At 42.6% G+C, this 25154-nt stretch overlaps 2 protein-coding genes across 2 annotated transcripts in view; both read left to right on the top strand.

The window, feature by feature from the left end:
• cpsf6 (cleavage and polyadenylation specific factor 6) overlaps nt 1-10542 on the top strand; it is a 78294-nt gene extending 67752 nt beyond the window's left edge. Inside the window, exon 10 of the mRNA XM_041215916.1 lies at nt 10422-10542. The gene's annotated coding sequence lies outside the window, so the exon portion shown is untranslated. The remainder of the gene's footprint in view (nt 1-10421) is intronic.
• yeats4 (YEATS domain containing 4) lies at nt 1571-16077 on the top strand. The gene is made up of 7 exons (XM_041215917.1): nt 1571-1930; nt 10422-10541; nt 11074-11140; nt 12190-12284; nt 12995-13087; nt 13483-13570; nt 15522-16077. Exons 1-7 carry the CDS (start codon nt 1880-1882, stop codon nt 15689-15691), a joined length of 684 nt encoding a protein of 227 aa, XP_041071851.1. The 5' UTR covers nt 1571-1879; the 3' UTR covers nt 15692-16077.
• The last annotated feature ends 9077 nt before the right edge of the window (nt 16078-25154 follow it).

The following is a 25154-nucleotide window of genomic DNA, read 5'->3' as shown; positions in this document are numbered from 1 at the left end:
CGTCCTCAAATATGGTCATAACCCATGCACATATAACTAGGTACAAGGGAACATGTATAGATATATTTGACAAATCCATATTATTATAAAATGAAACTGAATACACAAGTAACAATATAATTACACATTTGTGCCCCATGTTTTCATTGGTGTTGCTTATTGTAAGAGTTTTGACACTGACCACCCAGGACAAAACAACACGATTGATCGGTATTCCATCTACACCTTAAACATTCACAGCACCTGCACAAAGTGGCAGCAGTGTGCTGTCACATCTTTCAGATTTACTTGTTTTATTTGTTTGTGGGATGTGGACTATTGCCCATCCCTAAGAAGTGATTGTGAGCCACTTGTTAAACTGCTGCAGACATGGGTACACCCATAGTGCTACCCATAGTGCTGTTAAGGAGCGCGTCCAGGATTTTGACCCAATGACAGTGAAGGAACAGTGATATATTTCCAAGTCGGGATGGTGTGCAATTTGGAGGGGAACGTGCAACTGGTGGTGTTCCCATGTCCTTCTAGGGCTTGGAAAGTGTTTTCAGAAGGTCATTGGTGAGTTGCTGTAGCGTATCTTATGGATGGTACACATTACTGTAAATGTTTAAGGTGGTGGATGGAGTGCTGACCAATCAGGTTGTTTTGTCCTGGATGGTATTAAACTTCTCTAGAGCATTGTTGAAATTGCACTAATCCAGGCAAGTTGACAATATTCCTGATTTACCTTGTACATGGTGGACAGGGTTTGGTGTGTCAGGAGGAGAGTTACTTGCTGCAGAATTCCTAGCCTCTGACCTGCACTTGTAGCCACAGTATATATAGGCTGGTCCAGTTCAGTTTCTGGTCAATAATAAATCCCAGTAAGTTGATAGTGGTGGATTCGTTGATGATAATGCCAGTTGAATTTTCTCTTTCTGGAGTCATTGGCACTTGTGTGGTGCAAATGTTAACTGTCACATAGCCCAGAATTTACTGCATGTGCGTACAGACTGCTTAATTATCTGAGGAGTCGTGAATGGAACTTAACATTGTACAATCATCAATGAAGAAGATCCCCACTTCTGACCTAATGATGGAGGGAAGGTCATTGATGAAGCAGCTGACAATGGCTGGGCCCAAGCTTTATTCTGAGTAATCCTGCTTTTGCAAGAGTTCTGATGATCTAATTTTTTCTTTCCCTGTTCTTGGGCTCTCCATTTCAGAGCAGCTGAAATCTCCACATTCAGCTGGTTAATCTGGTCAGGTATCTCTGGCTGAATGGCTTGACAGGGAAGTGGGAGGAAGGTCTACCTAGGGCTAAATATAATCTCAAAAAAACTATTCGGCAGGATAAGTACCATCAGTGCAGAGAGAAAGAGAGTAAACATTTTAGGGCAATGGCATTTCGTTAGAACAAGTTGAGAGGATGAAGGAGATCGGAGCAGAGGAGACAAGATGGGAGGGTGTGTCCGCCATGTTGGTGAGGGAATGAGCCAAGAGGATGTATCCGCCATGTTGAGGAGGGAACGAGGCGGCCGCCATGTTGATGAGGGAGCGCGACGGCGGGTGCGGTCCGTCATGGCGATGAGGGAACGCGGTGGAACCATTTTGGTGAGGGAGTGAAGCCGGTGGCGCCAAAAGTGAAGGTAACTCCGAGAGGCGGGCGATCGGTCGGTCCGGCTTCGCTCCGTGTCACTGAGGAGAGCAGCGTTTCGCGGAGAGAGTGAGGCGAAGCGGGCCAGTTCCCCCCAGGGTCCAGCAGGGGGAGCGGTAAGCCGGGCGAGGCCAGGGCCAGGGCCAGGGGGCAGGGAAGGCCGCTGCGGCCTAGTGGCTCCAGCCGGTGCTGCCGAGAAACCGCGGGCTTGGGTCTGATTCCGGAAGCGGCGTCGCTCCCAACAATATGTTCAAGAGAATGGCGGAATTCGGTCCTGACTCGGGAGGGCGAGTGAAGGTAAAAGCGTCTTTACGGGCTCGCCAGCAGCAAATTCTCCCGCTCTGAGAGCAGGAAAACATGAGAAAGTTCTAGCATTTCTAAGACATGTTAACGGTACAGTGATAAAGAGTTGTTATTAACGATCCTATGCGGCATCGCCAACCAGCCGGATAAGCGACTCCTTTTGTTGGAAATCGGACAACGCCGTCAATTTTATACTCCCCGCAGAGAATTGATGTTACGTGAGGCTGCGTGGACTAGATGGTTTTCATCTGTATTGCCCGTCGTTGGGGAAGTAGACGGTGAGCTTGGATAGGATAGGTTAGGATAGGATAGGATAGGATAGGAGCAGTTCCCGAGCACAGATGGTGTCTGCTTTGTCCTTTAGTCTCTCACGTGAAGAACTTTTTTTTTTAAAAAAAAAAGAGGGCTGTCCAAGAAAGAGGTGGGAAAAATATAAGGTGCAAATTCGACGTCGAGTAAATATCCAGCATGATCTTACTCTCGGGTATGTCTGCAGGGGAAAAAAAAAAGAGAGAACCCGAGCAGGGATAAACTTTCTGCCTGCCCGTTATCTGGTAACCTTGTGCCACACTCTTCTCCCCACCCCCTCCCTTCTCTCTGTGCTAAATTTCATCAGCCATTTCTCTGAACAAACCGGCAACATCTATTGAGGGTCATAAGTCGCAAGTCGTCGTCTGGCACTGTATTCAATTTGTGACACTTTTTTTTTGGATGGTGGTGGAGCCACACTGGGAAGAAGCTATTTTAGATTGTACTTTGTGTAACGAGACAGGATTGATTAGGTTTCTTTTTTCATGATGTTATGGAAAAAGGGGAATCGTTGTGTCTGTTGCCCATCCCGGATATTGAGAAGGTGGTGATAAGTGAGTTGCCTTTTTGAACTTCCACAGTCCATGTGGTATAGGAACTTAAAATAAAATAAAATGTATTAGGGAAATTAATGAGAATGAAAGCCAACAAGTGCCCTGGGCTTGATGGTCTATATCCTGGGATTCGAAAAGAGATAGCTGCGGAGATATGCGATGCACTGGCTATGATCTTCCAATATTTGCTAGTTTCTGGAACTGTCCCAGTGGATTGAAAGATAGCGGATCTGGCACTGTTATTCAGTAAAGGAGTGAGAGAGAAAACAGTTTGCCTGACATCAGTAGTCATTATTGAGGAAGTGGTAACAGGGCATTTAGAAAATCATAATACTGTAAATGACGGCGTATAAGTTGACCCAACATTTAAGGTTTCCCCATTTTCCAGCCCCGCAAAAATAATGTTTTTGCATATACTCAGCATATAAGTTGATTCCCCCACTTTTCCCCCCCTCCCCCACCCCCTCTTTTTTCAGCCACAATATGTTTTACCTTCATTATTAGTCAATCTCAATTTCTCATCCCACAAATGTTGTACTTACTGGTACCATATAACTGGGCGCAAGGGATCAAGCAGGCAATTGTATCGAAGATGCACAAGGGTTTAACACACGCCCATTCGTTGTGTCAGATTTCAATGACATTTCAAAATGGTGACCACCCACACTTTTGGAAATTCACTTTTATAATGACGTATAAGTTGACCCCTGTGTTTGGAGGGCTGTTTTAGACTTTGAAGGTTGACTTATACATCGACATCTACGGTATGTTTAGGCAGCGTCAACATGCTGTTTGGAATTGTTTGAAAAAAGTTTTTTGAGGATGTAATTAACTGGGTAGATAAAGGGGAACCAATGGATGTAATATATTTTGATTTTCAAAGGGCATTCAATAAGAAATTTGCCATCCTTAGCCAGTCTGACTTGCACATGATTCCAGATCCACAGCAATGTGCTTGATTCTTAACTGCCCTCTGAAATGGCATTGCAAGCCACTCAGTATCAAACTGCTACACAAAGCACTGTGGATGTACCTACACCACAAGGACTGCAGCGGTTCACGAATGCAGCTCACCACCAACTTCTCCGGGGCAATTAGGGATGGGTAATAAATGCTGGCTTTGCCAGCAACACTAACATCCCAAGAATGAATACAAAAAGATGCTGTACAAAAGGTTGTTGCACAAGTTAAAAGCTCATAAGGTTGATGGTAATGTAATAGCATGGATAGAGGATTGGATAAAGTCTAGAAAATGGAGAGTAGGAATAAGCATGTGGCAGGCTGTTACTAGTGGTGATCATCATGGATCTGTGCTGGGGCCTCAGCTATGGATTAATGACTTCGGTGAAGGGAATGTATCTAAGTTTGCTGATGGTACAGAACTAGGTGGAAAAGCGAGCTGTGAGGAGGGGACAGCAGCTGGAAAAGGATTTAGATACTGTTATGATCCCTTGGGAGCAACCCGTAAACCAAAATAACCAAATTTACTGAATGACCCCAATAGAAGAAATTACCAACAAGACTTTTAGTAGCTTTTACTTTAACACAAATCAGAACCAATGCAAATTACACATGAATTAACAGTAAAATGATACTTCAAATAAAAAGGTAAATTTCACTTTAAATAGTCTAAACAACAAAGATAAGTCCTAAGCAATCACATCAGTCCCTGCACAAATGTGGCACTACATAGCTATACATTTCTGTTATATGCTGCCCTTTATTCACGCAGGGTAGGTCAAGAGTCATATCCGACAACAGCTTTCAACTTTGAGTTCCATGGTACAATTATCATCAAGACATGCTGGTGTGAACCCTCTCTCCCTCGGGTCACGACGGTCCTGATGGTGAAGCTTTCCAGAGTGCCTTTTCAACCAACCAACCAATAACAGCTGGTTCACGATTTGGCCGTTTCAGGGAAAACACCCAGCTCTTTAATGTCTCCAAGTTATTCATAGTTTTCCAGGTTTTAGACCTTTTTAGCCAGCTTGCAGAGTGTCACCAAGAGCTCCCATCTCCTTTTCTGCCAAACAAAAAAAAACTGACCTCTTCCTGAGAGTGATTTGCTTCTTTTCCTCACAAGAATGTGTTCCTCTTTCCGTTTCTGCCTGCTTTCTCTTTGTGTCTGCACCTGTGCACTGATCGCCTTCACCCTCCAGCTCCTCTGCTTGTAGCTCTCCTTTGTCTGCAGCTCTCCCTGCTGTCTGCCTGCCACATGGCTCCTGGTCTTAACTTCCTTCCTGTTGGCACTGCTTCTGTGTCAACAGTTGCCAGGTAACATGGACTAGTACTTCTTATCCAAGAAAATTACAATTGATCCCTTTCCTATTGTTGCAGACTCTTAAAGTTCTTTCCAAACATTCTTAAAAACAACTGCATTTTAAGGAAATTACAAATTTTTGTTACTTTACTGCTCCCAGGTCAAAGGTTGTTACAGTAGGTTGTGAGTGGGCAAGAAGGTGAGAGTTGGAATATAATGTAGGTAAATGTTTTTCTATTCCACTAAAGTGAATAACCATTTTTTATTAAATGGTGAGAAATTGTTAAATGTTGGTGTTCAGATGGATTTGGATGTCCGTGTACAAGAAAACACGTGGGTACAGCAAGCAATTAGGAGAGCAAAAGTCACATTGGCCTTTATTGCAAGGGCGTTGAAGCATAAGAGTTAAGCGAGTCTCGCTGCAATTGGACACGGCTTTGGTGAGACCATAACTTAGAGCAGTGTGTGTAGTTTTGGCCTTCGTACCTAAGGAAGGACATGGAATGAAACAAAGGTGCACTAGATTGATTTCTGGGCGAGGAAAGATTGAGTAGATTGGGCCTGTGCACTCTGTGGTTTATCTCAGTGAAACATAAGATTTTGAAAGGGCTTGACAAGGTAAATGCTGAGAGGTTGTTTTCCCTGCCTGGAGCACCCAGAATGAGGGGCAGTATCTCAGAATAAGGGGATGAAAGTAGGAGAAATGTCTTCACTCAGGGTTTGCGAGCCTTTGGAATTCTTTACCTGAGAGGGCTGTGGATGATCAGTCGTTGGCTACATTCAAGGCTGAGATCAATAGATCTTGGACTCCAAGGAATTGGGTGTTTGGCAGGAAAGTGGCATTGAGGTTGAGGATCAGCCACTATCTTAATAAATGGCAGAGCAGGTTCAAGGGGCTGTATGGTCGATTCCTTCTATTTCTTGTTCATAGTCCCTTCCTCTAAATTATGTATAAAAATTATAAACAAGGGGCCCCTGCAATGAACTCAGGCAGGTAACTGACTGGAGTGCCAATGTTTTACAACCAGTTATTGTCTGTCTACCAGTCATTTAGCAATCCATTGTAATACGTACTCATCTGGATAACATCTACCAGCTATGTCACCTCCTCAAGGAATTGCAATAAATTAGTCAAGCATGAGTTCCTACTCCTAAAACTGCTGATTCTCTAATGTTAACTCACACACCACCCCTCCCTCTCCCTCCCCCACACCAACCATTTGAGATGTTCCCGCGTTCTGTCCTTCATTAAAACTTTAAAGCTCAACAGTTGTCAGTAAGGTTTACAGGTCCATAATTTGATGGCTCATCCTCATCCTTTTTCTTTTTTCCACTCCTTTGTGATTTGGCCTGTGTCCAGTGAAGTGTGAAAAATATCCCCTAGGGCAGGGTTCTCGACCATTTTCCTTCTGAGCCACCCCTGCCCCCCTCCCCCCCCCCTTCCCCACCCACCACCGTGTTGTAAAAATTCTACTGATCCCCTAGAACACAACATAAGTATATTTTCAGAACAAAAGTTGTTATACAATACACTATAACTTTATTTTTTGTTTTGCTTATTGTGAACCTTGTTGCTGGTGCTAGGCAGATCAAGCCTCAGTTGCGGGTGTAAAGACACAAGGTGTAGCAATGTGTTGCAGCTTCAAACCTTTTGCACCTGTGCCAGTGGCGAAACTTTGTTACTCTCCCAACGGCTGAACCAAGTGGGTGGTGGTTTTCAAGAGCGCGTTTAAAAGTCATTGGAGGGAGGGGCACAGGCTCACGTTCTACACATTCTCTGACTATTTTTGGTGGGCCCCTTGAAATCTTCTTGTGAACACCTTGAGCGCTGCAGGCCCCCCTGTTGTGAACCCCATTCCCTAGAGTATTCGCAGCCAGTTCTCTCGGGCACCTGAAAGCTGTCGGAGCCAGGAGTCCAATCCACTTCGAGCAAGAGCAACCGCTCCAATTATGCCCTTTCTTGTGATTTAATTCCTTTTCAGACTATATCCACCTTTAACCTATACTTTCAATTTTCCCATTTTGGGTGCAGGAGCAGAACAACTTGGGGGTATTTGTGCACAAATTATTGAAGGTGGCAGAGCAAATAATAAAGCTTACTGGAACCTGGGCTTTATAAATAGAGGCATAGAATGCAAAAAAGAAGATTTGATAAATCTGTATAAAACGCTGATTCTGCCTCAGCTGGAGAATTGTTCTCAATCCTGGCACCACACTTTAGGAAGGATGTGAAGGCACTAGAGAGGGTGCAGCAAAGATTCTTGCAAATGGTTGCAGGGATGACGGACTTCAGTTACATGGATAAACTGGAAATCCTGGGACCGTTCTCTTTGGATATTTGAAGGAGGTTTTCTAAATCATGAGGGATCTGGACAGAGTAGATGGGGAAATACTGTTCGAGTTGGTGGAAGGATCGAGAACCAGAGGGCACCGATTTGAGATGAATGGCAAAAGAAGTAATGGTGACACGAGGAAAACCTTTTTATTGCAGAAAGTGTTTAGGATCTGGAATTCACTTCCCGATGGGAGCAGATTCATTCAAGGCCATCAAAAGACAATAGAATAATTATCTGAAAAGAATTGCAGGGTTATAGGAAAATGGCGATTTGCTTTCGCAGAGAGCTGGCACAGACACACTGGACTGAATGGCCTCCTGTGCTATAACCATTCTGTGATTTCTCTCATTTCTTTTGTGAGCATTGTTGAAAAACAATGGTTAAGTATTTCAGCAATTTCCCTAACTTCACCATTGTCATTTCTTGGGAGGACAACCCCTCATTTCATCATGTTTATAATTACATAATCTCGTGATAAATTTGGTATATTATGGAATCCGTTATGCAGCATTTCCAGATCAAGCTGGTAGTAAACAGAAGGGAAAAATGTTGGGAAATTTTGGAAATGAACTTAATGTACATTTTGTGCTGTGAAATTTTAAGGTTGCTCCTCTCTTTCAATCAAACGGCTTTACTTTATGGTTCTGTGCCAAGTACCAATCTCTGCAAATAGTACCAGCCACCATGCTCAGTGTTGCCAGTGTTTCTAAAAGGTGGATAAAAGTTTTCTCTTTAAATGAGAGTTGGTCTCTTTTTATTTGTACAGTCTTTTGATGCTGGGCCAAGATAATCATAGAAATTTAGAAGGAAGCCTTTTGGCCCATTGTGTCTGTGCCAGGAAAGCCTCATTCCCTGTCTATTATTTAAGATGTTACAGCAGGGCACTTAGAAAAATTCAAGACAATCAGGCAGAGTCAACATGGTTTTGTAAAAGGGAAATCATGTTTAACCAATTTATTGGTGATCTTTGAAGGAGTCACATGTGCTGTGGATAAAGGGGAACCAATGGATGTACTGTACTTAGATTTCCAGAAGGCATTTGATAAAGTGCCACATCAAAGGTTATTGCAGAAAATAAAAGCTCATGGTTTAGGGGCTAACATATTGGCATGGATAGAAGATTGGCTAACAGGAAGCAGAAAGTTGGCATAAATGGGCGTCATTTTCTGATTGGCAGGGGGTGATGAGTGGTGTGCCACAGAAATCAGTGCTGGGGCCTCAACGTTTTACACTTTATATAAATGTCTTGGATGAAGGGACCAAAGCAATGTGGTTGCTAAATTTGCTGATGACACAAAGGTAGGTAGGAAGGTAAATTGTGAAGAGGAAATAAAGAGGCTACAAAGTGACATAGATGGATTAAGTGAGTGGGCAAAGATCTGGCAAATGGAGTGTAATGTGGGCAAATGTGAAATTATTCATTTTGGCAGGAAGGATAGAAAAGAAGCTTATTTTCGACGGTGCAAAATTGCAGAGCTTTGAGGTGCAGAGGGATCTGGGTGCCCTGGTGCATGAATCACAAAAGGTTAGTATGCAGGTACAGCAGTTAATTAGGAAAGCTAATAGAATGTTATCATTTATTGTGAGGGAATTGATTACAGAAGTAGGGAGGTTATGCTTCAGTTGTACAGGGCATTGGTGAGACCACATCTGCAGTATTGTCTGCAGTACTGGTCTCCTTATTTAAACAAAGATTTAAATGTGTTAGAAGCAGTTCATAGAAGGTTTACTAGACTAATACAAGGAATAAGTGGGTTGCCTTCATGAGGAAAAGCTGGACAGGTTAGGCTTGTATCCATTGGAGTTTAGAAGAATAAGAGGTGACTTTATTGAAACCTTCAAGATCCTGAGGGGTCGTGACAGGGTGGATGTGGAGAGGATGTTTCCTCTTGTGGGAGAATCCAGAACCAGGGATCACTGTTTAAAAATAAGGCGTCGCTCATTTAAGACCGAGATGAGGAGAAATTTTTTTCTCAGGATTGTGAGTCTTTGAACGCTTCCTCAAAAGGTGGTGGAAGTGAAGTTTTTGAATATTCTTAAGGCAGAGCTAGATAGATCCTTGATTAACAAGGGTTGGGGGGGGTGCAAGGTTATCGGGTGGTAGGCAGGAATGTGGGGCTGAGGTTACAATCAGATCAGCCATGATCTTATTGAATGGCAGAGCAGACTCGAGGAGCCGAGTAGCCTACTCCTGCTCTTAATTCATTTGTATATTCGTAATAAACCTGGGCCATGGCAGTGCTCGTGCCAAATCCTAACCATTAGACCTAATAAATTTGATTTGTGCTGAGTGACGATCTTGAACCTACACAGTACAGATGGATGGCGTGCAGTTGCCAACATGTCTAATATCCACTGACTCTTGCTTGGGTCATAGATCCATAAGTGCCTTCCAATATGCTGTCTTAAGTGTCCCGTCTGGAGTCAAGGCCAGCATAAAACTGAGTGTATTCATTTTGGGCATAAAATATACTAATGCATACCATACGATATTCATAGAGTGATTTAAGTAAGAACATCAGAAGTAGGAGCTAGAGTGGACCATTTGAGCCCTTTGAGCTCGCTCAGCCATTCAGCAAAATCATGGCTGATAATCTATCTCACCTCCATCTTCCCGCTCTATCCTATATCCCTCAATTCTCTTAGCAACCAAAAATCTGTTGATCTCTGATTACTGGGCAATATTTAATCCAAGGAATTCAGGTGAGTGTTGTAAATTGCTGCAGCTTTGCATCTGTGGATTGCTAATATTTGATTTCGATCACTATCGTAATTACTCCTTGATGGGAGTTGTTCTTGAGTAAGTTACTTAACTCTCAACAAGAAAGGCTGCTTTGTGATTGAGGGGTGACTACTTTTAATATGTTCCTTTTGCATTGTTTGCTGCAACTTGGTATCAAAGTATATAATTTTTTGCTTTCTTGCATTCTTTTCTGTACTTTTTTCTTTAAGAGCACAACATTCCCTAAGATTTAGAAAACATTGAGAAACTAAAACATATTTTCTTAATATTCTTACATCTATAGGGTGTCACAATAGTTAAACCAATAGTCTTTGGAAACGTTGCTCGTTATTTTGGAAAGAAACGAGAGGAAGATGGACACACTCATCAGTGGACGGTGTATGTAAAACCTTACAGGAATGAAGTGAGTTCTGCTATTTAGTCCTTGGTATGTATATTAGAAAAACTGTAACAGTGTATGGAACACATTGTGAAGCAAAACATATAATTCATTGTATCATACTTTCTTTCAGACCATATCATTCCTTGTACACTCTAACATGAATTGAATAAGATGACCTTTCTAGCCAAGTTTTTGTTTTACGTTTTAAGTGATTAATTTTGGTACTGCTTCAAGTTTGTGAATAAAGCCCGGCAGGAGCCTCATCGGGAAAATTAAATCATGAGTATTCTGTGTTTATAAAATTCCTATTCCCCTGATATCAAAGAATAAACTTCAGGTTAAAACAGCAAGCCACTGATCTATACGGATCAAGAAAGTCATTGGTTTGCTGCCTCATTGTGTTAGCCTTTACTCAGTGGTAGCACTCTCACAGCTGAATCATAAGGTTATGGGTTCAAGCCCCACTCTATGATCAGAATGTCTTCACACTATTTTTATACTTTTTTAATTGTAAGAGACCAACCTGATGAGCACTAAATATTTTTTGTTGCAGGACATGTCTGCATATGTAAAGAAAATTCAGTTCAAGTTGCATGAAAGCTATGGAAACCCCCTGAGAGGCAAGTTTTTTTTTAAAAAAAAAGTTTTAAAAAAAAATTTTACTGAAGCATATTTTGCAGAGTTGTAAAAATTAGAAACAAATTGCTGGAAATATACAGGTTCATCTCTAAAGACAGGTTAATATTTCTGTTGTAAGTTTGTTGCCAGAACTGGATATTGGAAGATAATTACGCGTATTAATAATTGTTTTGTAATCTAGAATTGCAATTACTGTGATCTGTGTGGTATTCTGAACTAATTTGTTATAAGGTGTTATGCTGTTAACAGACATCATCAACAGATCAAGTTTTGCCATGAAGATCACACAGACAGAAAGCATGCTATATCTGTGATTATCCTGAACTGCACTTAAATGATTCTAATCCCATGGTTTCAAAAAACTTCAGTAATAATGCAAGATGAAATGATGAAAGAAAAACATTCTGTAAAGTCAAAGGGATTCTGTACTAAATTTTAGGTGATTTTATGTCTTTCCTAGTTGTGCATAGTTTCTAACACTGTAAAATATACAACCAAATCATAACTTTGGTGCACATCAGCACTTGGCTTTTTTTTTCTGAGAATGAATGGATTCCTTCTTGCGTAGTGGAGAATCTTTGTTGGGGTTGGCGGGGGGGGTTGATGATTAAGATATTGGACTAACAAGAAGTTGCGAGTGCCGATTCCATCACGGACAGGAAATTGGATTCAGCAAGTCTGGTCATATGTCAGCTAGCATGAGGTGCAGGTATCATTAACGTTCAACAATGTCCTTCAAGGAAGGAATACAGCCAATATGTGACTTCAGTTTCTCTCAATGTGGCTGACTTCTAATATCCTCTGGCAACTAGGGGTGGGCATTAAATACTGCCTTGCTAGTGTCATCTGCATCTCCAGAACAAGCTTTGTTTAAAAAAAAAAGAGATTTACAAACTTTCAGTGGAATTGCGGAGATGAAAATACATTTTTGTGCAGCAATTCTGCTCTATATGTTGAATACTTCAATCCAGTAGACTTCTGTAAAACACCTTTTAAGAAGTTGATTTACCTTTCTTTATCCCCGCTCCAGTTGTTACCAAGCCACCATATGAAATCACTGAAACTGGATGGGGTGAATTTGAAATTATAATCAAAATTTTCTTCATAGATCCGAATGAAAGACCGGTAAGAAACTAGCAAATTTCTAATTTCAAACTTAGCAAAAATCTTGATAGCGAAGAATAGCATTTATAGATACTGTACCCTAAGTTTAACAACTTGCAGTTGGATTTTTGGAAATTAAATCTCTCTCTTTCACCCTTTTTGCTCTAATACAGTCTCAGCCACAACTCTTCTTTTGATTCTCTTCCCCTCACAGCAGGGAGGGGCAAAATATCGGTGAGGTATCTTCCTATAGGGTGATAGCAATCGTGCGATTGGGAACTGAGGGGAGGCTGGGGGTTAGGTGCAAATGTAGTTATTTTTCTCCAAAATTGTGTTATACCTGTCTTTAAAGGTAATGGGGTATTTCCCCACTCTGTGACTTCAGCCGAAACTGCACAGAGATGGTCAAAGTTGCAGCGCAAATGTGGGATAATAGCCATTGAAATTCTTCCCCAATGGTTAATGTTCCATATGAGGTGACACTTCACAAGCACATCCTTTTAACCCAGTGCTTTCACAGTTTTAAGTCGCTGAATGTGGGTTACAACAACTAAGGAGACTGTGTCTGACCTACTGTAGAATTAGCCTGAATACACCTGAACATAAAGGCTTGAACTTTCTTCCTGTATGCATCAACTCCTCGGTAACATCTTATTTTGTTGATTTTAGTATCGCATTGTTCAAATGTTCTGTATTTAAATAACCAGCTGTGCTCTTTCTGTTGTAAACAGGTGACTCTCTATCACTTGCTGAAGCTGTTTCAGTCTGATAGTAATGTAATGTTGGGCAAAAAGACAGTGGTCTCTGAATTTTATGATGAAATGGTAAGCACAAGAAGTTTTCTTGTAGGGTCACTGAATATAAAGATTCTTCACTAAGTCCTTAAAATTGCAATTTATTCAAATTTGAAGGACTGCAATGGTAGTTTTCAAACTTTCTTGTGAGGTTGAAAGTTCCCTGAAAATATTGCACGTTCTTGAGACGCCTGTCCTAATTTTGTCAGAATACTGAAGGCCAATGACCTCGATTTTGAAACGTTTTATACTATCAGAGTAACGTAACTCGGAATAGAACAAAATCTTTTGTAAAAAAAATTATTTTTCGCTGACAGAAAAGTAACAGTAATGCCTTCAGTTTACCACTGTGGTTTTAAAAATGTACAGAGAAATCTAGATAATCTAACTCAAAATTTATTACATTTAACCATGTTTGAATCTAGATTTTCCAAGATCCCACTGCAATGATGCAACAGCTGTTGACAACATCTCGACAATTGACACTTGGAGCCTACAAACATGAAACTGAGTGTAAGATCCTGTTAATATATCCGTATAGTTAAATTACATGAAAAGTACAATTATGTAATTCTTATATATGATCGTGATTACAATCTTTCCTCAAGTATAAATTCAGACTGCCCTTTGTGACTACTGACAGAATGACTTGCGTTTATATAGTGCCTTTTGGAACCTCTGGATATTCCAAAGTGCTTCATAGTCAATTATATATTTTTTAAGTGCCACTGTTGTTGCTGCCCGATTATCAAATATTGCACGTTCAAGGTTCTCTTTGCCAATTGAGCAGTCTGCATCAAATAGTTGTAAATACTTGGCATTGTGTAGTAGATGTGACTCAGATGAACATCTCCAAATTATCGTAAATGACGAAAACGAGTAATGCGACCAGTTTAATACAGAAAGACTACTTCTCACCACCCACCTATATACATTTTATGGGCCAGCAGTGCAGGAGCACCCATAGCATGAATTCAACAATAAAAGTAATCAGATCCCTTTCCAGATCATGAGTGCATTACCAGGGCTGATACTTAAGTGCAGTACAGGAAGTGCTGCACTGTCACAGGTGCTGGCTTTTACATGAGACATTGATTTGAAGTTGATTGCTCAGGTGGGTGTGAAGATTTTTAATGAAGAAGAGCAACAAGTTGTCTAGGTGTGCTGACCAATGTTCAGTCCAAATTAAATAGAAAGATTTACGGCACAGGAGACCGTTCAAACCGTGGTGTCTGTGTTGGCTGAAAAAGAGCTGGCTAGCCAATTCCCACCTTCCAGCTCTTAGTTTGTAACACCAACTAAACTGGTTAACTGGTTGCTGTTTTTGGGACCTTGCTGTGCAAAGATTGGCTGTTGTGGTTGCCTACATAACTGCAATGACTACACTTCAAAAGTAATTTATTGACTTTGAAGCACTTTGTGATGTCCTGAGGATCTGGAAAGTGCTTATGCTGTGTATGACCTAAATCCCCCAGGGTAGTTTACACAGGTGGTGGCCATTTGCCAGTCCCTCAATATCTTAGCCCTTTAAGTATGAACCTAGACTCTGTTCAGCAGGTTAATTAGCTGTGCAAGTTACACCAAGCTTAATCTTGTCCACAACTGAAGTCCACCTACTGGTTTAGGAGTTGGAAGTGAAAACCCTGGCAGATTTTCCACTCCCTAGTCACTGAAGCCACTTGTATTACTCCTGTTTTCAAAGTAGGTTGGATCAGCTAACTGAGCACACAAGAGATTGATGGTCAGGATTACTCCTTCACACTTTACATGATACAGTTGTTAAACACAGTGAGGAACTCAACAGCCAGTGATTGACACTGACTATTTCTGTTACAGGTATTGTCATAATCTGTGTGTATTTCCTTCATCTCTTATTCTCCCTTCCTGCCCTCCTTTATTTTTGTAAGTTATGTTTTTTTAAAGCTCCTCGGTGTAAGGATAATCTGTAGTATGATTAGAATATTTATCCATTTTGTTCAACCAGTTTTAATGCCAAGCACATCCTAGTTGGGTATAGTATAGGCCAGCTGGAGAGTAAAGCTTCTGCTTAACTGGGCCAACAATGTGTCTTAACCCTGCTCCCTGAGAAAGGCATTTAATTTGAGAATCATTAAAAACTGGTTTATGCTTCAGTATATCTATTTTCAGCTGTTAGTACTTCTTGATTTGAAACTGAATGATTTATTTTTGTTTTAAACTCCTTGTTTTTCCTAAATGATTTACCTTTTGAGGTGGGGGGACTAAATGAGTCCAAGTCCAAAGGCAATTCATTTTCAATATATAAATCACCCAAAAGTTCAAAGCTATTGAAAAGGGTGCTTTAAAGTACACAGAAATAGTTGCCCTGGCAGTTTTGAGACCATTTAAACAACTGTCAGCAATTCTGTACAAGAGTGAAATATGTAAAATATCTAAATTTGGTAGTCTTATAAAATTTATGCTTCTTATGTGTGTTTTTTTTTAGTTGCAGAGCTTGAGGTGAAAACCAGGGAAAAGCTGGAAGCTGCCAAGAAGAAGACCAGTTTTGAAATTGCAGAGTTTAAAGAAAGATTGAAAGCAAGCCGTGAAGCCATCAACTATTTAAAGAGTGAAATCAAAAAGATTGAAGATGATGATCAGGGAAAGGAAACTTGAAAAATGTTCATTAAGTTAACTGGAAATCTTCAAAAAGAATTTAACGCCATTTGCTGAGAACAGTTTTGCTCTTTATAAAGCAAAAGTTTGCATTGCCTGCTCAAAGACTGGAGGTCAAATCATTCAATCAAATTATACTTCAGAGAATCCAGAGCTAATGTTTTTTTTTAAATTTCAAAATGAACTTGTTAACATCTAACTTGAGAACCCCATGTTGAACAAGCTTACTGGTCCAAATGGTGTTGTCCAACAAAGAAGAAAAGGGAAAGGATGTGGCTGTTTTGTATGTGGACTTTCTGTGTATGCGTTTTTATGTTTTATATTTAAGGTATTTGTTAAAGTTGATTTTTAAAGCATATGTGTAAATAAATCAAATTTTCTTTAAACTTGCAGTGCTGTACACATGCATTAGAATTGTATTGGGGAAATAACTGGGACTATATTTTATGCATTACAACACTCTTCTGTTATGATTATATGTTTCAATGAGCTGTATAGTTTTGTAAGATAATGTAAAGCTACAGAGCAGTTCAACTTTATTTTTAGTACAATATTGGGTTCTTTCAGTACTTAATGCCCACCTTCTGTGTGCCTTCACCAACAAGCTTTTTAAAAAATAAAAGTCTCCCCCCACCTCACTCCAGTAACAGTTCCAAAAACTTTGCTCAAATTCTTCAAATGAGAGTACTTGACAAACTGTTCAACTTGTCTGGGTTCCCCTAATATTCATTTGATTATTGGAGGAAAACTTAATTTGATTTTGAATGAGAATTGATGCTGTTGACTGTCCACATAAATGTCGGTTTGGTGTTTGACAGAGAAAATTAATTTCTTGCTGTTAGACTCAGATCATTGTAGATGAATAGACTGAAGGAAGATGGCTTACTCTCTACTGGAATCTGACAGCAACATGAAAAACAGTGGCATGGCTTCAGACCGATCAAGGTGATCTGGCACTAGAAGTCACATTGGTTGTTGAGATGCATTGAAAGGTCAACATTGAGCTGAAAGAGAGGTAATCCTGTCACTTTATAATTCATTAGTGTGAGCACACTTAGAATACTGTGTACAATTCTGATTGCCACAATGCAAAAATTACATTGCAGGTATGGAAAGGATACAGAAAGGAAGCAATCGTATTGTGCGAAATTATGAGGAGCAATTATGTAAATTGGGCATGTTCTTGCTGGAAAACAGACTGAGCGGTGATGAGATTATTTTTTTTTTAGGATTTTGAAGAGGTCAAATAATGTGGGTCATGAGAAGTTATTTCATCTTGCCAGAATGGTAGAAGCAGAGGGCATGACCTGTGCTTGAATAGGCTGAATTCAAAACTAATCTTGAGCAAGTGGTCAATGTGTGGAGCAGACTACCTTGAGAGATGGTGGAAGCAGTTAGTATTGATTCATTCAAATGTAAATTAAATGTATTTCAAAAGTAACAATGTGGGAGGCAGTATGTGAGTAATTGAGACATGACATGGTAGATGTAGCAATACTTGAGAGGAATAAGTAACTTTGGATCTTGGGTTCCCAAAGCTCTCTGTCACTGGGTTTTCCTGTGTGTCGTGTCTGGGTCCGTTGTAACCGATAGAGATTGATAGCAATGATTAGTCAACAACTCCATTATCGTTGTATTATGCAACTACAAAAGGGCAGGAGGTGAATTAGATAATGTCTGCATAAAATGCCAGCAGTGAAACTTGTTTATGGATCTCCTATCCACACTATGTGGGGTAAGGCCCCAGGCCAGGGAATTCATTTAACCAAACTGATGCTTTTCCAATTTGTGTTCTGAAACATTAAATAACAAAACCTGAAATTGCATTTCTCTATTCAAAATGCATATAATCTTCATCTACCTGGGCTGCACACCCATGGTTTCTCAGAATACAACATTTCCTTTTCATACTATCCATTTGAGAAGATTTTTTCCATTCATTCACTAGATGACCAAAGACCAGAAGATCATAATTACCTGGAAAAACTCTGCAGGTCTGGCAGCATCGGCGGAGAAGAACAGAGTTGATGTTTCGATTCCTCATGACCCTTCGATAGAACTTGAGTTCGAGTCCAAGGAAGAGTTGAAATATAAGCTGGTTTAAGGTGTGTGTGTGGGGGGGCGGAGAGATAGAGAAGAGAGAGGTGGTGGGGGGGGGGGTGTGGTTGTAGGGACAGACAAGCAGTGATAGAAGCAGATCATCAAAAGATGTCAATGACAATAGTACAATAGAACACATAGGTGTTAAAGTTAAAGTTGGTGATATTATCTAAACGAATGTGCTAATTAAGAATGGATGGTAGGGCACTCAAGGTATAGCTCTAGTGGGGTTTTTTTTCTAATAATGGAAATAGGTGGGAAAAGGAAAATCTTTATAATTTATTGGAAAAAAAAGGAAGGGGGAAACAGAAAGGGGGTGGGGATGGGGGAGGGAGCTCACGACCTAAAGTTGTTGAATTCAATATTCAGTCCGGAAGGCTGTAAAGTCCCTAGTCGGAAGATGAGGTGTTGTTCCTCCAGTTTGCATTGGGCTTCACTGGAACAATGCAGCAAGCCAAGGACAGACATGTGGGCAAGAGAGCAGGGTGGAGTGTTAAAATGGCAAGCGACAGGGAGGTTTGGGTCATTCTTGCGGACAGACCGCAGGTGTTCTGCAAAGCGGTCGCCCAGTTTACGTTTGGTCTCTCCAATGTAGAGGAGACCACATTGGGAGCAACGAATGTAGTAGACTAAGTTGGGGGAAATGCAAGTGAAATGCTGCTTCACTTGAAAGGAGTGTTTGGGTCCTTGGACGGTGAGGAGAGAGGAAGTGAAGGGGCAGGTGTTGCATCTTTTGCGTGGGCATGGGGTGGTGCCATAGGAGGGGGTTGAGGAGTAGGGGGTGATGGAGGAGTGGACTAGGGTGTCCCGGAGGGAGCGATCCCTATGGAATGCCGATAAGGGGGGTGAAGGGAAGATGTGTTTGGTGGTGGCATCATGCTGGAGTTGGCGGAAATGGCGGAGGATGATCCTTTGAATGCGGAGGCTGGTGGGGTGATAAGTGAGGACAAGGGGGACCCTATCACGTTTCTGGGAGGGAGGAGAAGGCGTGAGGGCAGATGCGCGGGAGATGGGCCGGACACGGTTGAGGGCCCTGTCAACGACCGTGGGTGGAAAACCTCGGTTAAGGAAGAAGGAGGACATGTCAGAGGAACTGTTTTTGAATGTAGCATCATCGGAACAGATGCGACGGAGGCGAAGGAACTGAGAGAATGGGATGGAGTCCTTACAGGAAGCGGGGTGTGAGGAGCTGTAGTCGAGATAGCTGTGGGAGTCGGTGGGTTTGTAATGGATATTGGTGGACAGTCTATCACCAGAGATTGAGACAGAGAGGTCAAGGAAGGGAAGGGAAGTGTCAGAGATGGACCACGTGAAAATGATGGAGGGGTGGAGATTGGAAGCAAAATTAATAAATTTTTCCAAGTCCCGACGAGAGCATGACGCGGCACCGAAGTAATCATCAATGTACCGGAGAAAGAGTTGTGGAAGGGGGCCGGAGTAGGACTGCAACAAGGCATGTTCCACGTACCCCATAAAGAGACAGGCATAGCTGGGGCCCATGCGGGTACCCATAGCCACACCTTTTATTTGGAGGAAGTGAGAGGAGTTTAAGGAGAAATTGTTCAGCGTGAGAACAAGTTCAGCCAGACGGAGGAGAGTAGTGGTGGATGGGGATTGTTCGGGCCTCTGTTCGAGGAAGAAGCTAAGGGCCCTCAGACCATCCTGGTGGGGGATGGAGGTGTAGAGGGATTGGACGTCCATGGTGAAGAGGAATCGGTTGGGGCCAGGGAACTGGAAATTCTTGATGTGACGTAAGGTGTCAGAGGAATCACGGATGTAGGTGGGAAGGGACTGGACAGGGGGAGAGAGAAGGGACTCAAGATAACGAGAAATGAGTTCTGTGGGGCAGGAGCAAGCTGAGACGATCGGTCTACCGGGGCAGTTCTGTTTGTGGATTTTGGGTAGGAGATAGAAGCGGGCCGTCCGAGGTTGGGCGACTATCACGTTGGAAGCTGTGGGAGGGAGATCCCCAGAGGAGATGAGGTCAGTGACAGTTCTGGAAACAATGGCTTGATGTTCAGTGGTGGGGTCATGGTCCAGGGAGAGGTAGGAGGAAGTGTCTGCGAGTTGACACTCAGCCTCCGCGAGGTAGAGGTCAGTGCGCCAGACAACAACAGCACCACCCTTGTCAGCGGGTTCGATGACAATGTCAGGGTTGGACCTGAGAGAATGGAGTGCAGTAAGTTAAGAGAGAGACAGGTTAGAATGGGTGAGAGGAGCAGAGAAATTGAGACGACTAATGTCGCGCCGACAGTTCTCAATGAAAAGATCGAGAGAAGGTAAGAATCCAGAGGGAGGGGTCCAGGTGGAGGGAGAATATTGGAGATGGGTAAAAGGATCCGTTGAACTGGGAGAGGACTCCTGCCCTAAGAAGTGAGCCCGGAGACGAAGACGGCGGAAGAAGAGTTCAGTATCATGCCAAGCCCGAAATTCATTGAGGTGAGGGCGTAAGGGTATGAAACTAAGTCCTTTGCTGAGCACTGAAAATTCAGCATCGGAGAGGGGAAGGTCAGGGGGTTTAGTGAATACACGGCTGGGGTTGGGATTGGAAGAAAGGGTGGGGACGGAGGGACAGGCAGAGGCAGGGACGTCCAATCCCTCTACACCTCCATCCCCCACCAGGATGGTCTGAGGGCCCTTAGCTTCTTCCTCGAACAGAGGCCCGAACAATCCCCATCCACCACTACTCTCCTCCGTCTGGCTGAACTTGTTCTCACGCTGAACAATTTCTCCTTAAACTCCTCTCACTTCCTCCAAATAAAAGGTGTGGCTATGGGTACCCGCATGGGCCCCAGCTATGCCTGTCTCTTTATGGGGTACGTGGAACATGCCTTGTTGCAGTCCTACTCCGGCCCCCTTCCACAACTCTTTCTCCGGTACATTGATGATTACTTCGGTGCCGCGTCATGCTCTCGTCGGGACTTGGAAAAATTTATTAATTTTGCTTCCAATCTCCACCCCTCCATCATTTTCACGTGGTCCATCTCTGACACTTCCCTTCCCTTCCTTGACCTCTCTGTCTCAATCTCTGGTGATAGACTGTCCACCAATATCCATTACAAACCCACCGACTCCCACAGCTATCTCGACTACAGCTCCTCACACCCCGCTTCCTGTAAGGACTCCATCCCATTCTCTCAGTTCCTTCGCCTCCGTCGCATCTGTTCCGATGATGCTACGTTCAAAAACAGTTCCTCTGACATGTCCTCCTTCTTCCTTAACCGAGGTTTTCCACCCACGGTCGTTGACAGGGCCCTCAACCGTGTCCGGCCCATCTCCCGCGCATCTGCCCTCACGCCTTCTCCTCCCTCCCAGAAACGTGATAGGGTCCCCCTTGTCCTCACTTATCACCCCACCAGCCTCCGCATTCAAAGGATCATCCTCCGCCATTTCTGCCAACTCCAGCATGATGCCACCACCAAACACATCTTCCCTTCACCCCCCTTATCGGCATTCCGTAGGGATCGCTCCCTCCGGGACACCCTAGTCCACTCCTCCATCACCCCCTACTCCTCAACCCCCTCCTATGGCACCACCCCATGCCCACGCAAAAGATGCAACACCTGCCCCTTCACTTCCTCTCTCCTCACCGTCCAAGGACCCAAACACTCCTTTCAAGTGAAGCAGCATTTCACTTGCATTTCCCCCAACTTAGTCTACTGAATTAGTTGCTCCCAATGTGGTCTCCTCTACATTGGAGGGACCAAACGTAAACTGGGCGACCGCTTTGCAGAACACCTGCGGTCTGTCCGCAAGAATGACCCAAACCTCCCTGTCGCTTGCCATTTTAACACTCCACCCTGCTCTCTTGCCCACATGTCTGTCCTTGGCTTGCTGCATTGTTCCAGTGAAGCCCAATGCAAACTGGAGGAACAACACCTCATCTTCCGACTAGGGACTTTACAGCCTTCCGGACTGAATATTGAATTCAACAACTTTAGGTCGTGAGCTCCCTCCCCCATCCCCACCCCCTTTCTGTTTCCCCCTTCCTTTTTTTTCCAATAAATTATTAAGATTTTCCTTTTCCCACCTATTTCCATTATTAAAAAAAACCCCCACTAGAGCTATACCTTGAGTGCCCTACCATCCATTCTTAATTAGCACATGCATTTAGATAATATCACCAACTTTAACTTTAACACCTATGTGTTCTATTGTACTATTGTCATTGACATCTTTTGATGATCTGCTTCTATCACTGCTTGTCTGTCCCTACAACCACACCCCCCCCCCCACCACCTCTCTCTTTCTCTATCTCTCCGCCCCCCACACACACACCTTAAACCAGCTTATATTTCAACTCTTTCTTGGACTCGAACTCAAGTTCTGTCGAAGGGTCATGAGGACTCGAAACGTCAACTCTTTTCTTCTCCGCCGATGCTGCCAGACCTGCTGAGTTTTTCCAGGTAATTCTGTTTTTGTTTTGGATTTCCAGCATCCGCAGTTTTTTTGTTTTTATGACCAGAAGATCATCCTTGATACAGGAATTTAGTTGGAAGCCATCAAAGTTTTTATAAATATATATTCATTAGAACTGGATGAGATATTTATGTAAAATCTATTAGTAATACATATTAAATTCTAACACTGGTCACAAATCGACCTTTTTATTGTTGATCTCAGTTGTTTGTAAGATAGCCCAGATAGAGATTGTATGATTGAGCCAGGTTGATAAATATGCTGTTGTAAAGTGCTTCAGTGTACACAAACTGATTAGCTTGGCAATTTCATGATCAAAGACCTGTGGGCAATTATGTGCAAAAAAGATATAAAATTGTTCATTTTTATATTTTCAAATAATTAAGATTTTCTTTTAAGTTGCTGAGCCTGAAGACCAGAGATAATCTGGAAGTAGCTTTGAAATTGCAGAGTTTAAACAAGGGTCTATTAAATAATCCACTGCATACAAATTATAGTTAAATGTTTTAGTCAGTACAACCTGACTTTTCTCAGCCCACTTGTTTACCAAATTTAAAGCAAGTTACGTACAATTGTTATATGAGTTTAGTATAATTAAAACAAATAAATTACTTATGTTTCAGACATATATGATTATATAGATTGTATTAAATTTAGTTCACTTAATATTTTGACAGGTTTCAAAAGTTTGTATTTTAAAAATGAGAAGCAACTACTCTGCTCATTGGAAAGATTAAGCTGTATAACATCTAATTTCGCCAATCATGTTCAGATAGTTTAATTTAAATCATGGTTACATAATTATTTACACACATGTAACTTTATCATGTAATCTTGGTTTAAAATAGTTTTCACCTTCATCCTTCCTAACCCTTCCATCACCAAATCCCTACCTTCAAACCTGCAGGATGGCATAGTGGTAGTATTGGCATTAGACTAGAAATCCAGAGATCCAGGATAATGGTGTAGGACCCGCGTTCAAATCTCACCATAGCAGATGGTGGAATTTGTATTCAATAAAATATCTGGAATTAAAAAGTCTCATGATGACCGTGTCGATTGTTGTTTAAAAAAAACTGGTTCATTAATCTCCTTTAGGGAAGGAAATCTGCTGTCCTTACCTGGTCTGGCCTACATATAACTGCAGACCCACAGCAATGTGGTTGACTCTTAAATGGCCCAGCAAGCCACTCAGTTGTATTAAACCGCTAAACAAGTCAATAAGGAATGAAACCGGACAGACCAGCCGGCATCGACCTAGGCACCGGCAATGACGATGGCAAACTCAGCCTTATTGACCCAGCAAAATCGTCCTCACTAATGTCTGGGGGCTTGTATCAAAATTGGGAGAGCTGTCTCGTAGACTAATCAAGCCTTACATAGTCATACTCAAAGAATCATACCTTACAGATAATGTTCTAGACACCACTATCACCATCCTTGGGTATGTCTTGTCACACCAGCAGGACAGACCTAGCAAAGGTGGCAACACAGTGGTATACGTTGGGAGGGAGTTGCCATGGAAGTTCTCAAAATTGACCCTCGATCCCAAACATGTGCAAGGAAACCTCCTGCTAATTACCACAGACTGTCAGTCTCCAATCATTCTCCCCAACCACAACCCCTCCCCCCATTTCCCCAGCTGATGAATCAATACTCCTCCATGCTGAACACCAATTGGAGGAAGTGCTGAGGGTGGCAAGAGCACAAAATGTGCTCTGGATGGGGGAATTCAATGTCCATCACAAGAGTGGCTTAGTAGTACCACAACAGAGTAGGCTGGCCGAGTCCTAAAGGACACAGCTTATATACCAGGTCTGTGGCAGATGATGAGGGAATCGAAAATAGGGAAAAACACACTTGACCTTATCTTCACCAACCTGGCTGCTGCAGAGGCATCTGCCCATGACAGTATCGGTAGGAGTGACCACCGCACAGTCATTGTGGAGATGAAATCCCGCCTTCACATTGAGGATACCCTCCATCGTGTTGTGTGGCACTACCACCATACTAATTGGAATAGATTTCGAACAGATATACCAGCTCAAGACTGGGCAACAATAAGGCGCTTTGGGCCATCAGCAGCAGCAGAATTGTACTCCACCGCAATCAATAACCTCATGGCCTGGCATAGCCCCAACTCTACCATTACCGGCAGGCCAGGGGATCAACCCTGGTTCATGAAGAGTGTAGGAAGGCATGCCAGGAGCAGCACCAGGTATACCTAAAAATGAGGTGTCAACCTGGTGAAGCTTCTACTTCTGTGCCGAATAGTATAAGCAGCAAGCATTAGACAGACCTAAGCAATTCCACAACCAACGAATCAGATCTAAGCTCTGCAGTCCTGCCACATCAATCGTGAATGGTGGTGGACAATTAAACAACACACTGGGGGAGGAGGCTCCACAAATATCCCCATCCTCAATGATGGGGGAGCCCAGCACACCAGTGCAAAAGATAAGGCTGAAGCATTTGCAACAATCATCACCCAGAAAAGCCGAGTGGATGATCCATCTCGGCCTCCTCTGGAGGTCCCCAACATCACAGGTGGCAGTCTGCAGCCAATTCAACCCGCCACGTGATATCAAGAAATGGCTGAAGGCACTGGGTACTGCAAAGGCTATGGGCCCTGACAATATTCCGGCAATAGTACTTGTGCTCTAGAAACTGCTGCGCCCCTAGCCAAGCTGTCCCAGTACAGCTACAACACTGGCACGTACCTGGCAATGTGGAAAATTGCTGAGGTATGTCCTGTACACAAAAAGCAAGACAAATCCAACCTGGCCAATTTCAGTCTATTCTCAATCATCAGTAAAGTGATGGAAGAGGTCGTCAACACTGCTATCAGCAACACTTTCATAGCAATAAACTTCTCACTGACGCTTAGTTTGGGTTCCGTTCGGGTCACTCAGCTCCTGACCACATTACAGCCTTGGTTCAAACA

This window comes from Carcharodon carcharias, chromosome 21, assembly GCF_017639515.1.
Source record: "Carcharodon carcharias isolate sCarCar2 chromosome 21, sCarCar2.pri, whole genome shotgun sequence".
Lineage (NCBI taxonomy): Eukaryota > Metazoa > Chordata > Chondrichthyes > Lamniformes > Lamnidae > Carcharodon > Carcharodon carcharias.
The sequence above is the reverse complement of the archived record's forward strand: the minus strand, read 5'-3'. Positions and strand labels throughout refer to the sequence as shown.

Bases quoted from the DNA above. Each gene is read 5' to 3' on its own strand.
- yeats4 (XM_041215917.1), top strand. From the start codon at position 1,880: ATGTTCAAGAGAATGGCGGAATTCGGTCCTGACTCGGGAGGGCGAGTG. The intron at 1,931-10,421 runs GTAAAAGCGTCT...TTACATCTATAG, and splicing joins ACTCGGGAGGGCGAGTGAAG to GGTGTCACAATAGTTAAACC. The intron at 10,542-11,073 runs GTGAGTTCTGCT...TTTTTGTTGCAG, and splicing joins TAAAACCTTACAGGAATGAA to GACATGTCTGCATATGTAAA.